The sequence below is a fragment of the Tenebrio molitor genome, chromosome 1 (genome assembly GCF_963966145.1).
Source record: "Tenebrio molitor chromosome 1, icTenMoli1.1, whole genome shotgun sequence".
Classification (NCBI taxonomy): Eukaryota; Metazoa; Arthropoda; class Insecta; order Coleoptera; family Tenebrionidae; genus Tenebrio; species Tenebrio molitor.
In genome coordinates, this window is record NC_091046.1 from 24,734,453 (window position 1) to 24,751,861 (window position 17,409).

General features: G+C 33.8%; 1 protein-coding gene across 9 annotated transcripts in view; it reads right to left on the minus strand.

Moving 5' to 3' along the window:
• The window catches only part of LOC138122994 (Na(+)/H(+) exchanger protein 2-like), a 115,918-nt gene that overhangs the window by 66,511 nt on the left and 31,998 nt on the right, over positions 1-17,409 (minus strand). For all 9 annotated transcript variants that reach the window (XM_069037456.1, XM_069037508.1, XM_069037482.1 and 6 more), the window contains exon 2: positions 1,903-2,169. In XM_069037456.1, coding sequence (XP_068893557.1) covers positions 1,903-2,169 — 267 coding nt within the window. The remainder of the gene's footprint in view (positions 1-1,902; positions 2,170-17,409) is intronic.

The following is a 17,409-nucleotide window of genomic DNA, read 5'->3' on the forward strand; positions in this document are numbered from 1 at the left end:
AAATGACGAACCATCATCGTATATGCATCTTAAACTTTATAAAGTTCCCATGGTAGATAAATGCTATACAGGGTGTTTTCGAAGTTGAGGCGTTTGTTGTAACACGAGGTACTATACATTATTCTTAAGAATTTTAGCCTAAATCTCTTAGTAAAATGTTTGTATTTTGTATTAACGGAGATAATTGATTGTGTATTTTTATTGTTTTCTAAAATTTGGAGTCCGGTCCTGTCTATTTCTCCGCTGTACTAGATTAATAACTGATGTGGCCCAGGATGGTGTCTTTCTGGAAATCGTTCTGCGTACTCTCTGGACGCCGCAGCTGCATTCTAACAACGTCATAACATTGCCACTACATCTGTGTGCTCATTATTTTCGTAATGATAAAGCCATTCCGACTAATTAGATGACAACACTGACAGTATTTTTAATTAACGTCAATGCTCATTTCATTTTTTTTTTGTCAATTCTAATTTATAACAAATCAGCGTAAATTTGAGCAGGGCCGGTTTCAAAAATTTCAAAAAAATTAACTTATTGTATCTTCATTGCCGTACACATTTTACTAAGGTCACTTTAGCTAAAACTCTTTAGAACAACGCATACTATCACATGTTAAAACGAACGCCTCAACTTCGAAAATACCCTGTATAATGTATTTTTGAATACAAATTTAGAAAAATGTAGGTATTAAACAATTAAGGCATTTACGATTGTTGCAAATTCGGACTATCTATGGAAATCTGACATTTCGGTTGGCAGTATTATGATTTGTCATAATAAATCTGCGTGTTAAAACAATCGTGAACGTCCTTTATGATACAAGATCATTATAAATGATTGTCCCATCGTAGTTGGCGTTGAAAACCGCCAGCCTCGCAACGTTAGACAAACTAGTAGACAGATTTCCACTACCGCCGGTAGCGCCACCTATCGACGATACTAGTCTCACTCATGTTATGAGGCTTGCGGCACATTCAACTACGTCACCAACGCCTACTGCGATGGGACAATCATTTATAATAATTATGTATGTCATGTATGTTGAAATGTAGTCCTGATTATATTAATGGTATTATTATTACTTTTAATTTTTGCATATGAAAATAAATAAAAGCAAAATTTTATCCTATTTTTAGATTATAATTAACTATTAATTTATATTAATACATATGTAGTTATTTATTACATATTTATATTTTTTGTTAATGTAAATCTAAAATATCTCATGTATCTACATGAAATTTTAGCTAAGTCTAAGCAATTAACCACTCTTGTTTATTTCTCTAGAGCTTGCAAAAAGAAACTGAAATAGAACATTTATAAATGATCAAATTATATTTAGGATTTTCTTCTCGTTTTCATTGACAAGTAGGATAAATATTTGACTGTAATTGCCCATTTGGTTTCTAATTAAAATAATCATTGTTATTAATTGTTCTTTCTATATATGCACACGGTATAGAAGAAGGCCCAAAATTGGCGCACTAACTACCTATTTACTACCTTATGGAGGATGTTTAAATGTACAGTCATGTTCAGATAAATCTGGGACAATGTTATTTTTCGAGGGGCTGAACATTGAACAATATTTCTATGGATTTTCTGCTGTCAGAAAAAATAACAGATTTAATTTATTTGTCAAAGTTGACATGTGGTTATACTTTTCAAAGCGATTTTACCGCAAAACGCCTAATCATAATAAAATAACAACCATTAAATTGTTCATTTTAATCAAAATATTTTTTTTAATGAAATGTTAATTAATTAACTGCTCAAAGTCATATTTAAAATCCAAAAAGGAAGTTGTCCCAGATTTATATGAACATGACTGTACATGTTTAAACGAACGAAAAAAGTAAAGCACTATTATCTATAAGAAGTATTTTAGAAAGAACTTACCTATGGTTAAAGTATTAAAAATAGTTCCGATTACAGCAAACAATAATATAGTGCCTAAATGATCGAAAAATAATCTGTTAGGCATAAAATAACCAGCATCCAAAATGATGGGCGGAAGCATATAAAAAAAGAACGTATCAGGTGTAAGAGGTGACAGATGAACGCTGTCCGTAACGTGGACCAAAATAACGCCGATGACTACTCCAACAAATATCAGTAGACAGGATTCGGGAAATATTTCACTCAATTTAGGGGCCATGTGAAAACCTGAAAACAAACAAATATTTCATTAAAATCATCATCAATACATTATTCTTAAAATTCATAAACTTTTTACTACTTTAATTATTAGTCACCGTGTATGTATAGCACTATAGCACCCGAAGAGAGTGAAGAATGCAATTTCATTTAGTAATAAAGGAATCGAGGCCGGATTTTATTTTATCATTACGAATATTTCTATCTAGTAATGATAATTCCTTCTTCATGCCGCCGGCCGTTATCGACGGTTTTGCATGATTCAAAATCCGCCGGGAACGTTGAATTCCCGGCCTAGTACTTACAAAAGTGACCTTGGTTAAAAATTCGCTAGAGAATGGGCTGGCAGCATTGATTCTTAAATGTCAACAAAGTTTGACATAGAAGTTACTTTGTGGATTACACGCTCGTGTTGCTCGCCGCGGCTAGACGCCTTGGCTACGCAATACCACTCACACTCGCAAAATATAATTTTCTGGACTAGTAATCCAAATAACTATGAAAGCACTAGGTATTCTATTTTTTTTTTGCATTTTTAGTTATTTATCATGTACTTAAAAGTATCTACATCAAACTATTGAGACGAACGGCGTGGATACCGGAGACCAGCGTGTAGGTTAAATTTGCTGTACACGGTTATTAATATACATCTTTCCTAAAAAAAAATTAAATGGGGGTGACTGGGATGGGTGAAGCGGAAATAATGAATGAGGTGATGATTATACAGGGTTATTATAAATGATTGTAGTCCAAGTAGGCGTAAACCTGAATGTAAAATTTATGGTTGCCGCTCCATACAAAAAACATCAAAAACATAGGTCTGTGAATTCACGTAATCTTCTAAAACTTTGAGGAATGTAAGTTGCATCGATCACTACAAGGCAGCAATTATTGGTTTTTTTCTAAAAAAATAATTTTCCCATTTGCACCCCATGCGACCAATTGTGCGACTTTAACGGAGTAAGGTATTTCTCTTCATTTTCGGTAATTTCAGTGTTTCAATGAATCAAGTCGACAAAATAGCATTGTAAAGCTCAAAAAAAAATACCTTCATGTAATTTTATATGGATGAAGACCGACAAAGGTCAAAAGACAATATGAGTATTTAAAGGGGAGTTCGTCTAATTTTACAGAGAAAAAGACCATTTTTGCCAAAACCCCTGAAATGTAGATTAGAAAGTACATCCGACGAAGAAAAACAGAACCTAACCACCCCCCCACCCCCCAACGTAACTCAGATGAGGTGATATTTTTGTCCTAAAAAAATAAAAAAAAAGGAAAAACTGCAACAATTGTGCAAAACTCATTTGGAATCTTCACTCCACCTTCTTGTGTGTTGATTATATAGGGTAAATTTTCTTTTCATAAAATTAACTACCATAAATTTTTCATTTAAATTTTGTCTGTCTAAAAAATGTAAGGTTACCTTTATATTTCAATAACACCCGTAATAATGTATATCAACCTGCTATATTTTGGACAACTGTTACCAATGGTCCAAAGAACATATTTCAGGTACTACAATTAAAAAAAAAACACAATTTAAGAAAAAATGGGGATGGGATCAAAATCACCCCATGCGCCTTACTGTGCAAGCCGATTTGGGCGCGCCTAACTAAGGGTTAAATTGCGTCCCTCAATCAGCTGATTCAATTATAAACATTTCAAATGTAAATTAACGATTGAATCCAAAAATATTGAGTCGTTTTGCAACCAATTCTAAAAATATTGAGTTGTTTTGCACCCAATTTTTACACTTACTTGGACTACAATCATTTATAATAACCCTATACATATAACCTGGTACAAACATTATATAGGATAGTTATCTGACTCTAAAGGCCCGACTAATAAACCGATAATATTCAATTGTTCACCGAAGGGACACCAGATGAAGATGGTGGTACCGATCGTTTTATTGTAATTTTACCTTAAAAATATTTAGCCATAAGGGTCATTTTTGTGTCAAATCAGGTAGAAACTCCGAACGAATATTCAATCCCTCGTCTGCAGAGAGCATTCTTAGTAAATTCAGATTGAATAATACTTGGGGAAATAACTGTATACACAAATACACTCCCTCCATTTCGTGAATATTATAGTTTTATTAATGGGGCCTTCAGAGTCAGATAAATATTCTATATCTTATCAGCCGCAGGTAAAAAAATTAAGTAGAGTTATAGACAATTTATAAACCATATAATAGTAGATTACATACCGAGATGGAAAGTGTTTCATTCCTGTCGAGAGCTAAGATAGTTTACCAAGGCGTAGCCGAGGTGAACTAATGCTCGAGACAGGAATGAAATACATTCCCACCGAAGTTTGTATACTATTTTATTCGGAATCATTAAATTTTTAGCAAATAAACAATTAATTTGATGCAGTTTTATTTCTACTGTTTTTCGACTTTCAGTAAGTACGCCACTGGAAAAACCTTATAATAGGGCGGAAAGTGGCCTATTACTGACCAACAGAGGGAAGTAAAGATGAAAAGGAATGGTTAACTTTCCGCCCTCGTATAAGGTTAGGAATGTGCATATTACAATAAGATTCCGAATAAAAATTTTATTTGAAAATCGCACGACACTTAAAAATAGCCAATGGAAAAACAGAATTCGGTGCAGTTTCTATAACAATATAAAGATTTCCTGGAAATTTTTTGCACCTAGCTAACCCAACATGAAATTAATAAGTGGAATTTTTTTCAGCCAATCAAAATCATTTATTTATTAAAAATCTTAAATTTTTTTCCGTTGTCAAGGATAATTCTGTTATACAACTTGATTTTTTTTGTCAGAAATTTATAATTTAAGAAGCGTAATGTCCGTGTCGTTGCGAATATGCCCTCGTGCATTGATTAATATCCGGAAATTTTATTCTTTCTTATGCATTTCCAAAACGTAATTAATTAGCCCGAGTGGAACACGTTTTGGAAATGCGTTCGAAAAAATTTCCGGAAATAATCAATGCACTTGGGATATTATAAGTGAAAACATTGAATCATACGATACTACGAGTATAATAGTTATTTTTGTAATTTGCCTAAATTTTGATTCTCTAATAGATATAAACTAGGCAAAAATGAATAGGAAATTTTTGCATTTTTGAATTTTTTATAAATGCAGTTTAAAATTTGTAATGAAATGTGTTAGAAATATAAATATATACACATTAAATGTAATGTTTCAAGTACTTGTAACATTTTAAATGTATCTAGTGTTTAAGAATACGTGGGAGGATTGGGGCAATAATTTTGCTTTCCATGAAAAATTGTGGAATTCCCTATTCATTTTGGCCTAGTTTATTAACGAACGCGACGTCATCATCTGGGATGTCCTTATAGCCATTATTTCACAGAACATTTTACGAAAATTTTTAGGTTGGCAAAGCTTGATTTGTCATGCGTGTCAGTTTAAATTACAAAATGTGCAAAGAATTATTCATCAGGATTTATCAAGCAACAAATTCGCGACCGTATTTTTGGAAATTTCACGTATTTCAGCGGGCGTACATGAAAGATTATCTTTCATATTCGTGTTTTGTGACAGAACTTGGATAAAACAAAAGGCGACTTTGAAGACTTGATCGAATTTTCACTTTTAAAATTAAGATATTACCAACCGCCATGAAAATCCCTAAATCGAGGAATGTAAACGTTTTGTTTAAAAACGGCTTAAAAAGGGCAAATTACAAAAAATAGTATAAAAAACTCGTTTCATAAGACCTTGAAGTACTCATTCTTTAAAATAACTCGTGGCTACGCCACTCGTTTTTTAATCTTGAATTCGTGCTTCAAGACTGGTCTTATGAAACTTGTCTTTTAATATACTATTATGTGACGAGCTTAGTAAATTAATCTTTACGGGCGCGCTGGCACTTGTAAGACGAGTGACGTAAGAAACGAGTCTCCATAAGCCAGTAAGCCCAGCAAAGATTAATTGCTAAGCGAGTTGCATACAAACTTTTATTTCCACCTTCAGCCTTTAAATTTCGTTTTTTAATTGTTATTTATGTTTATAAAAATTTTGTAATGAAAGGCGGTGGGGCAATTATACCTACGTCGTCATGGTGTTGAGATAAACAACAAAAATACTGTCAGAAGTTTTGTGAAATTTGTTACAAAAAGAAAGAAAGGAAAGAATGGCTTTAATGCCCGATGAAAACTTTGAAGGCGATTTTCTTGAAATGCAAGAAAATAACCACGGAATTACCAACGCTGCAAGTGCGGTTCTCTACTGATTCAATCCCAGGAGCGATATGAAAATGACTTTCGAAACGGACCAAAATGCATTATTAACGTATGTAATTGCAACAATTGATAGTTAAATTTGTTTGTGTTTGTAATAAACTTTAAAAAAAAAAATTTAATTAGTTTTGATTATTTATTTTTTGATGGCGCCTTGTAAAGTCTTTACAGTTCTCTTCTACGTGCCTGTTAAATATTGCAGGGCTCTGCCTGTAATTACCCATTTACTTAGTTACTTACCACAAATGCCTATAAAGTGTCATTTACTTAGAAGGTGGAAATAAATAATAATAATCTATTCATGCACTTGTGGAGGTGTTTCGTGTGGTTGTGATTCATTATAAAAAATTTTATCATTTGTTTACTTTCCAGATTCTGAATCTTTTCTTCAACAGAAACAATAAAGGATAAAATATCTATAACCACGCACACATCGATTTGACATTAGCAAGATTCTAATAGTTAGGTATTGGTGTCACAAGGCCAGAAACTGCACGTTTGCGAGCATGAGTACACTTTGCTATACGAGTCGCAGACGAGTGCTCGCAAAATAGTTTCTGAACGTGTGATACACAAAAAATTTTGTGCCGACTTCTGCGGATTTTTGTGAAATAAAAGTTAAAAATGTTACTGCTTGAAGGATACATTTCAAATTTTACGTGCGCTAGGTACTACTTACTCTACGTAGAATTTAGTGACTTTTATGTCAACCAATCTCTCGCTGGACAAACTGTATAATAGTAGAGTGCATTGATATGCTTTTTGTGACTTCCGTGGGGGTTTTGTTGTTACAAGCTGAATTATATATAAAATAGAAGCTTATCTACTGAGGTTTCAAAATCCCAAGGCCGTCAAAAAACGTCCTGTTCCAAAGGGCATTAAACTTAAAAAGCGAGTTAGATAGATGATCATCAAGAAGAATAAATGACAAAATTTTTGGTATATTTTTCACAAAAAGTTTTGTACAGCAAATATTTTTTTTAATATTTCTAAAATGGTCCGTGATTAAAGTTAACATTAGTCTCTTACGGGAGAATAAAATCGAACAAAACTTTAAACCCCAATATCTCAGTTTCAGATGGTTGAAAATCTAATTCATTTTACACAATTTTTTCGTTTCTACCGCGACATCTCTAAAACAAAAGCTCTAATAAAAATTTTGTATTCTTTATAAAAGTTTGTATTATCTTTTGTGTTCATACTAGTATCAGTTTTATAATTTTGTGAATTATAATAAAAACGTTATATAATTTAATGCAATGCAATGTAAATTTTCGGTGATTGGCTATAAGTCGCTACTAGGCGTCCCCACCCCGATGAACCATTTTTTATTGCACTTTTCTCCGTAGCTCCATTGCGCTTCCACACATTACAGATATTATCACCGGATATTATGTATTAATTATTACTATTATTTATGTACTCATAGCAATACCAGTATATAACTAGTATATTATAACAAATCTATCTTTATACAATATTTCAAATTTAACCAAGGGGTAGATAGAAACAAAATAAACTCGCGTAGAATACCAATCAATAAAATATAAACATATTGTAATAAATATGTATATAGCCTAGTTATGATACTGTTAAATCCATATTGAATTCTAAATGAAACGTTTAAAGTTAATAAAATTTCACTGGTCATCACTCATCAGAGCTTTCTGAATCACTTTGTGGAACTGTTGGAAGTGATGCGGCTGCTGTTATTGTTATTGCATTCCTGCAGGACTTCTGGGCCATGCACTTACAAGCACCTATGCACCCTAATGTACTTTTCTTGCATGTGCACACTTTCCTTGCACAATCTGAAATTACCAGATTATTAGTAGACCTATGAATGATTAGTAAAACAATATCTTACCTTTTTTGCACCCGCAAGAAGTTAAAACTGTAAATTTCTCTGGAAGTGGAGGCAATGTTGTTAAAACAGGTAAAACTTCGCCTTTCTCCTCCATTTACCAACCGAATTCTTCAATTGGAGGTAATTGTGGACAAGGAACCATGGCATTCAGCCACACTTTAGTTTGATAATGCACTCTTAAGCAATGTTGCTTAAAAGCATCCTTCGTTGGTGGTAGCTTAGGAAATGATGTCGAAGCTGCCACGCAAGGTGTTAATTGACGTAATATGTGCATTTTTTGAGTACAGGTTAAGGACAAAGTCATGCATATTACCGAAAATATCGTCGGAGAAATACTATTTAAATAGTGTGAGTGTGAATGATTTCTCTAATACCTTGCGTGGACTCATGGCAGCTTCGACATCATTTCCTAAGCTACCACCAACGAAGGACGCTCTTATGCACATTGCTTAAGAGTGCATTATCAAACTAAAGTGTGGCTGAATGCCATGGTTCCTTGTCCACAATTACCTCCAATTGAAGAATTCGGTTGGCATATGGACGAGAAAGGCGAAGTTTTACCTGTTTTAACAACACTGCCTCCACTTCCAGAGAAATTAACAGTTTTAACTTCTTGCGGGTGCAAAAAGGTAAGATATTGTTTTACTAATCATTCATAGGTCTACTAATAATCTGGTAATTTCAGATTGTGCAAGGAAAGTGTGCACATGAAAGAAAAGTACATTAGGGTGCATAGGTGCTTGTAAGTGCATGGCCCAGAAGTCCTGCAGGAATGCAATAACAATAACAGCAGCCGCATCACTTCCACCAGTTCCACAAAGTGATTCAGAAAGCTCTGATGACCAGTGAAATTTTATTAACTTTAAACGTTTCATTTAGAATTCAATATGTATTTAACAGTATCATAACTAGGCTATATACATATTTATTATAATATGTTTATATTATATTGATTGGTATTCTACGCGAGTTTATTTTGTTTCTATCTACCCCTTGGTTAAATTTGAAATATTGTATAAAGATAGATTTGTTATAATACTGGGTGCCCCAAAATTCGCGGAACAACTCAATGAGGCAATGTCAACTCATGTTAGAGAATAACTAGAAAAATAATTAAAAAATTCTATACCTCTTAGATTTGAAGATATGGAGGCTCAAAAGGTGCAGCTTTGATCTCATTTATTTTAAATATTAAAAAAGATTTTGACTATTTGTCTTTTACTAACCAGTGGCCTAATAATTCTGAACGATTGTGATCAGGTTTGCAATTATTTTCTTCATTATTTCCAGCATTTCCAAGTAGTAATTTTACGTTCGTTTTACCTTAAATAGCGCACGGCAACATGGCTTTGATTTTTCCCTTTCATTTCCATGGATACAACAAAAATGAAATATTTGCAGACTATTGGGATGCATGGAATGTTTTTAAATGTTGCCACATTTAGAGTAACGAATAAGTCCATATCTTCTACAAAAAAGAAGATTGATTTTTTTAAACATTTTTACCTGATGTCTTAATGACTACTAAACAACATACTACTATGTTGTTCCGCGAATTTTGGGGCACCAGTATACTACAGGGTCTCTATAAATGATTGTCTGGTCAAGCCAGCCTTGGAAAAAAAATTTACTGTTCCGCTTTTTTGAAACCGATGCCAAATTCTAGTTCGTTTTCACGGTCACTTCTGACATTAGTGAATGACGTTTCGTTTGCGCTTGTCAGTCGAGTTTTGGTTCCTTATATTCGTTTTATGGCAGTTAATCACAGTTAATATACACCAAAAATCTGTATTTTTCAATCAAAATTGCAAGTACGTCCGCTTTTAGAGGTAAATACACTGGCAAAATTTGTGAGGTTATGCTTTAATGTTTTATGTTTTATTTTAGCTTTATTTTCTTTACAATGGTTTATTCTGTTGAACAGAACACGTTCATTGTTGTTTTTTACTTTCGAAATGTAAGGTTTAGTAATGGGGAATTATCTGTTTGTAAAAATGAATTCCATCAAAATATCTGAACAACATTGTGAACAGATTTTTAACAATCAGAACAATTAGCAAGGGTAAATCATTAGGACGACCACCAGTATCTGATGAAATACTCGAGAATTTGAAAGAAATGGTGGAAAAGACTACAGATATCCATAGCCTGTTTATCTCAACAATCTGGTGTACCACGATGCACTTGTCACAAAATCATTAAAAATAGGCTACAACTGCATCTTTATAAAATTAGTGTTGTACAAGAACTCCAACCTGTAGATTATCAAAGCTGTGTTTAATAATGTATTCAGTTTGAAAATCACCTCAATTTCATAATTTGGAGTGCTGAGAATCCACACCAATTTGTAGAGACTCCTTTACATGTTTTGAAAATTGGTGTGTGGAACTGTGGATAGCAGTGTTGCTGTACCCTTAACTAAGAAATGCTGCAAAATATTTTTGAAAATAAATGAAGAATTGTCAAGTGTTTAGAAGTTAATGGGACATCATCAATCTATTTTATAAAAAAATACCTATTTGTTATCGTTATTTAGTCTTGTAAATTATGTTGTTGAATATATTTGATTTTATTGAAAAACCAGTAAGACTTATTTGTTATGAAAAACACTGTTATTTATATTGGAAGAAAAAATGGGAGTCAATACCATATTCGACAATTCAGTCTAGGTCGTATGTACCACTAGCATAAAACAAGAAATGTGAAAGCACTAAAGCAGACAAAAAGGCAGTATCAAGTATTGTATTGTGGTATACAGGGACAAGGTGTTCTCAATATTTATCTGTTTGGATTTGTTCTCATACCAATTCCTGTACAGTGTGTGGCGGTACGATGGGGGCAATAATTGTTCCCCTGTTGGTGTTGATATTAAATAATAAATACATTAATGTTAGCAAGAGTAAAGCACAGTTGAAACTTGTCTCTGGTTAAAAGCCAACAACCTAATCTGAAAATATGACATTCATTATTTGCCCAACAAAGCGGCACATTCAAAATTTGACAAGTTTCCATGGCTGGCTGGACCCGACAATCATTTATAGAGACCCTGTAGTTATATACTGGTATTGTTATGAGTACATAAATAATAGTAATAATTAATACATAATATCCGGTGATAATATCTGTAATGTGTGGAAGCGCAATGGAGCTACGGAGAAAAGTGCAATAAAAGATGGTTCATCGGGGTGGGGACGCCTACTAGCGATTTATAGCGAATCGCCGAAAATTTACATTGCATTGCATTAAATTATATAACTTTTTTATTATAATTCACAAAATTATAAAACCGATACTAGTATGAACACAAAAGATAATACAAACTTTTATAAAGAATACAAAATTTTGATTAGACCTTTTGTTTTAGAGATGTCGCGATAGAAACGAAAAAATTGTGTAAAATGAATTAGATTTTCAACCATCTGAAACTGAGATATTGGGGTTTAAAGTTTTGTTCGATTTTATTCTCCCGTAAGAGACTAATGTTAACTTTAATCACGGACCATTTTAGAAATATTAAAAAAAATATTTGCTGTACAAAACTTTTTGTGAAAAATATATCAAAAATTTTGTCATTTATTCTTCTTGATGATCATCTATCTAACTCGCTTTTTAAGTTTAATGCCCTTTGGAACAGGACGTTTTTTGACGGCCTTGGGATTTTGAAACCTCAGTACATAAGCTTCTCTTTTATATATAATTCAGCTTGTAACAACAAAACCCCCATGGAAGTCATTTTTATGCATATATTGGAGCGCCGAGCACTCTACTATAATACAATAGCAGCAGGCTAGGCGCACGGTATAACACACGTGCGTGAGTGTGGTGCAACATCTGCAGATTTGCTCGCACTGCTCGCAGTTCTCAATTCTCATTCTCTCATTGGTGGTTAAACCATACACAAGCGGATCGAGTAGAGGCCAGTTTTATGCGTCTCAGTTAGTGGATTTAATTAATAATTTTTTGCTTTGGTACTACTATTAGTAATCGGAATCAAAGCGTGAACTGATTCTCGCAAAATCCATCAAATTAAATGTCACAATTGTCATCATTTTTCAAAGATAACTAACACACTAAGGGCCGGGTTCACCAACGCCAGTTAAAGTTAACTGTAGGTTAAAATGCTTCGTTACTTTAGTTACCTATTGTTATGACAATGTTTTCGTATATTTTAACCTACAGTTAACTTTAACTGTCGTTAGTGAATCCGGCACTAATACCATTAATAACTGTTAAACTGATAAAAATGTTCTAACTTCAAAAACAAAACATACTTTACGAGAGCTCGGCCCGTCACCAGATCTGGGGCCTGTACGACCTGCTGGACAGTTCTGGATCCGCAGATAAATTAAGGCGAATTGGGATCAGGTTTTAGTGAGATTCTCGGTCAACAGATGGCGCGGGATTTACTTAGCTGTTTGTAGCTAAACCAAGCGAAAAATTTGTAATCTGAAAAGGGCGATGTCTTTAAAATATTATTGAAAATTGTGGCAACGTTTTACTTTTTTTATTTTTTCTTCCTTTAAAAAATTTTTCATTGTATTTTTTTTAAACAAAAAAAAATCAAAAAGTGGTCAACAGCGACGATTAAGCCATATTTACTAATGCTTAATCGATTTTTATTTAATTTTTTCGTTAGAAAATAGTGTCCGAAACAGTAATATACGTTTTCTCTTTGATCGAACCGCCCGCACATGTCTGGCACTGATCAAGAGTGTGCCATAACAACAAACAAGGAATTTGAGCAGTTACAAAAGTATTGTAGTTTCAATTTGGTTGTAGGTCGTAAAATTTTATGGTACTTTAAGTTAAAGATCTTGCGGGGCTTATAAATCATAATTTACCACTAGCAGGTAATGTTTTAAGCAGGGTTGTATTGTACATTTGGTATATTTGCATTGTACGGAAAACGGCACGCGTCGCTTCCCAACCTTTTCAAACCCAACCATTGTGCCCGTTAATCGCTCATAATATCCAATAAAATTTTACGACCTACAACCAAATTGAAACTACAATACACTCACCGGCATAAAATTCGATCCATCTAATATTTTTATCAAATCTTTTTTTTTATGAGAACATCATATCAAATGTATATTTGATATATCAAGTGTAAACAGTGCTAAGCTACTTTTTCATTGAAGACAAGGAAAAAAATTTTATATTCCAAGTCTGAATGAATTTTAACAGTTTTTGAGGATTTTCTACATATTGTTCTCTCGTATTTTTTTCCACTCTTTGTGCAGCACCGTTCGCGACTGTGTTGATAACAAGTAAATTAGTATTCGTAAAACTAAAATGTGGGTTTAACTCCATCCGATACTGCCAGAGCTATTGCTTTAATTCAAGATGGACGGTCGAAGTATTACGTGGCTCGCGTTCTTGATGTTAAAGGATGTAGTATCCAGAGAGCTGTTAAACGATTTCCAGAAACCAAAGGCTATACCAGAAGAGTTGGGTCAGGAAGAAAAAGGTCTACAACTACCCGGGATGATCATTTTCTTACTTTAACAAACCTGAGAAACAGAGACACTACTGCAGTTAGAACCCGGAACGAACTGCAGGAGGTACGGGCTGTTGCAGTAAGTGAACGAACCGTAAGAAGAAGGTTAGAGGAACACGGTTTAAGTGCAAGAACACTCGCACATTGCCTAGTGTTGACCAGGGAACACCGAGTGGCGAGGCTTCTTATTGCTCACTAACACCGAAACTGGGGAATGGAAGAATGGGGTCGAATTCTTTTCACTGACGTGTCAAAATTTTGCCTCAGATCTCCAGATGACCGTCAAAGAGTATGGCGTGGAACTTGCGAAAGGGTTGCTCAGTGCAATTTTGTGCCAGGGATCAGTTTTGGTAGTGGTTCAATCATGGTATGGGGTGGCATTAGTATGGAAGCTCGCACTGAATTAGTGGTGGTAAACGGAGGGGCAATGACAGCAAACAGGTACATTAGGGACATCCTGGAGCCACATGTTGTGCCCTTTGCTCCATTTATTGGTAATGACTCCATTCTAATGCACGATAATGCCCGTCCACACATTGCTCAAATCGTAAATGAGTACTTGGACACAGTTGAAATCCACCATATGATTTGGCCTGCAAGAAGTCCCGATCTTAATCCAATTGAACATGTTTGGGACATGGTCGGAAGACGAGTTAAACTCCGAACTCCTGCTCCTGCAAACTTGAGAGACCTAAGTGCAGCAGTCATTCAAGAATGGCAAGAAATAGACCAAGCTGTCATTCAGGACCTTTTTGAAGGAATGCCAAGACGAATGGAAGCTGTAATTCGACCTAGAGGAGGCAATATACGATAATGAGTTTTTTAGTTTATTACATCTCGTGTTAAATTTTTAAGAGGTTTTGTAATATTTTTGTTATTAGAGAAATAAAATGTGAAAAAATAAAGAAATAAAATTCTCTTCACCACACTTTTCACCTAAAAAATAACACTGACAGTGACAAAAATTGACAGTTCACAGTGAAGCGGCAAAAACTTCATAACATAGGCATGGCTTGCTTCGGTTACAATCATTTATAATGACCCTGTATTTCCACTTTTTTTTTCCTATGCAAGAGTGCAATCTTATCTTTATTGTACACTTAATATTATCGGTATGTGATTGTCAAAGAAAAACGTATATTTCTGTTTCGGGCGTTATTTTTTGTCAAAATTTAAAAATAAAAAAGATTTGCCATTAAGAAGTGCGCCGTTGAGCCGATTTTTAATTTTTTTTTAAATAACCAAGTAAAAAAAAATATTTTTTGAATGGAATCAAAAATAAAAAATGTAAAACGTTGCCGCATTTTGAAGTAATATTTTAGGACACTTGCAGTTTAAAAATTGAAAATCGGTCATACCGTTTCTTTAAAAAACGCTAAATACTTTTCCGATATCTTTATCTCTCTCGCACACTTGGTCATCCCGATTAGCCTTAACAGAATTATAGTAGCGGCCGGGGAAAATGGGAATCTGGCTTCTTAACTTTAATAACTTTGAGCTATATTTAAATAATACTGTAAATAAAACTGTAAGAGTTATCATTATTAAGATTTACGATAGGGATAATTTTTTTTCATGTCATTAGGGGCTATTCTGTATCCAGTACGTTAAAAGTAACACACCGATAAAATTTTAAAGCACCGTCAAATTGAAAAGCTATTCTGTATCTGCGCATCCTGTTAAAATTTTGACGTAAATTTTAACAGGCGGTTTTTTGCCCAGTGTATCATCATTTTTGGGTTATGTTGTTGAGTTCTGTGAGTTTTTACAATAATTATAACCTTTTCCTTTTTTAATTCAACAAGATTGGTTTCATGCAGCAGTTCGAATAAAACAACATCTTGTAAATGACAATTTTACCAATTAAAAATAGATATGCATTATTTAAATGTTTATTTCATTATACAGGGTGTTAGGGAATGGTCTCCCGAGAATTTCAGGGTGAGTTTATCAGGGAAAATGTGGTCGAAAACCTTTATACCGTTTTTGGATAAACTGAACCGTTTTCTGAAAATGAAATTGTTCCCTGCTGTTTTGGGACTGCTGAAATATTGCTTTGTGCACGAAAAAATCTTGTATGTTTCGATTTAAAAATGATTGCTTGGTGACGATTCGAAATTTACTACTGTCAGAGTCTACACTTCACTCAACCAACAATCATCACAATCGTTTATAATGCCCGAATACTTTATATTGAACTCTGAATTTTGAGCCACTCTTCATGTTTTTCTGCGATATTTATTAGATTAGTTTGGGGATGATTGCGTTTTCTACCCCTTTCTTCTCTTCTGTTAGGTATGCGTATCGACACCCAACATATTAATGTCCACCCCAATGTCAGGCGCCTGCTCATGAATGTCGAAGTTACATACAAGGCTGCAGCATATATCTAATAAAATAAGCTAAAAATGTGCAAATAGTATATTGTTATACGAGTTGCACAAGACAGTCTATTGTCGAACGAGAGTTCGACGACATGTTTTGTGCAACGAGTGTAACATGCTATTTTTTCTACTTCGGCTTCATTAATTTAATTTTTTTAAACATAAAATTATTATCTAGTGACTTTTATTTTAATGGAATTCGGTTGGTATTGACGAAGCAATGTCATTTCATTGAAAATTAAATTTTAAATGGTCTCCCAGATTTTGTTACAATAATAATCTACCCCCTTAATAGTTTATTTTCATCCAAAACATGGATTCCGGTTCAAATAACATCACATTTAACACTGATATTTACTTTCAATACCAACCCCAAATTCAATAATCACTAGTAGAAACGATGCTATAAAATTGATCTTTGTGAAACTGTTTTCGGTGTCACAAAATGCTCATTGTGAGACCGAAGTAGAAAATAGTATATTATGATACGAGTCTTATAAGAAGCATTTTATCGCACGCACGGTTTTAGGCCACGACGAGCTTGCGAGGAGTGCCCTAAAGGAGTAAGTGCGATAAAATGCCTTATAAACGAGATGTCATACAGTATTTTTTCTACTTTGCCACTTTTTCAATGAAAAAAAAAAAATTAAAATTTAAAACCGTTAAAGTTGAAGGATTCCACCCATGGTCACGTCTGCGGTCTGCCGCGACACCACAGTATCCGTCAAAATTAAAAAATTAAATTTCACTATTTTTAGTATTATTATTATATCACGACTTTTCCTATTACGATACGCAAAACAGTATCGTAATACCTAGCATCAGTACGAACGCAAAGTAGAAAAAAATCATTTTGAAATTAGCAGTAGAAAACCCATTAACACGAAATAAAGTTTACACCATGTAAATTCCCATGGTTCATCGATAAAAAAAATTCACTGTATTGTCCGCAACGTATTCTTACGTCTCCCGTACTTTACGCGTATTTGCTATGACGGATTCATACGTTTTCCGGTTTTAGTGTGCTCCGTGTGATGATTTGCAAGTCCTTAGAGAACGGTGTAAACTGAATAATCGTTTATTTTTCTAAAAATATCTTGTTTGTTAGATAATTATGTACGGTCGGTGGACAAATAAAACTGGGACACTTAAAATTTAATCTGTGTAAATCAGACCACTGAATTGTCAATATATTTGTCAGTGTCTATAACTCTATATAATATGTCATACCAAAGTTAACCTATTTGTG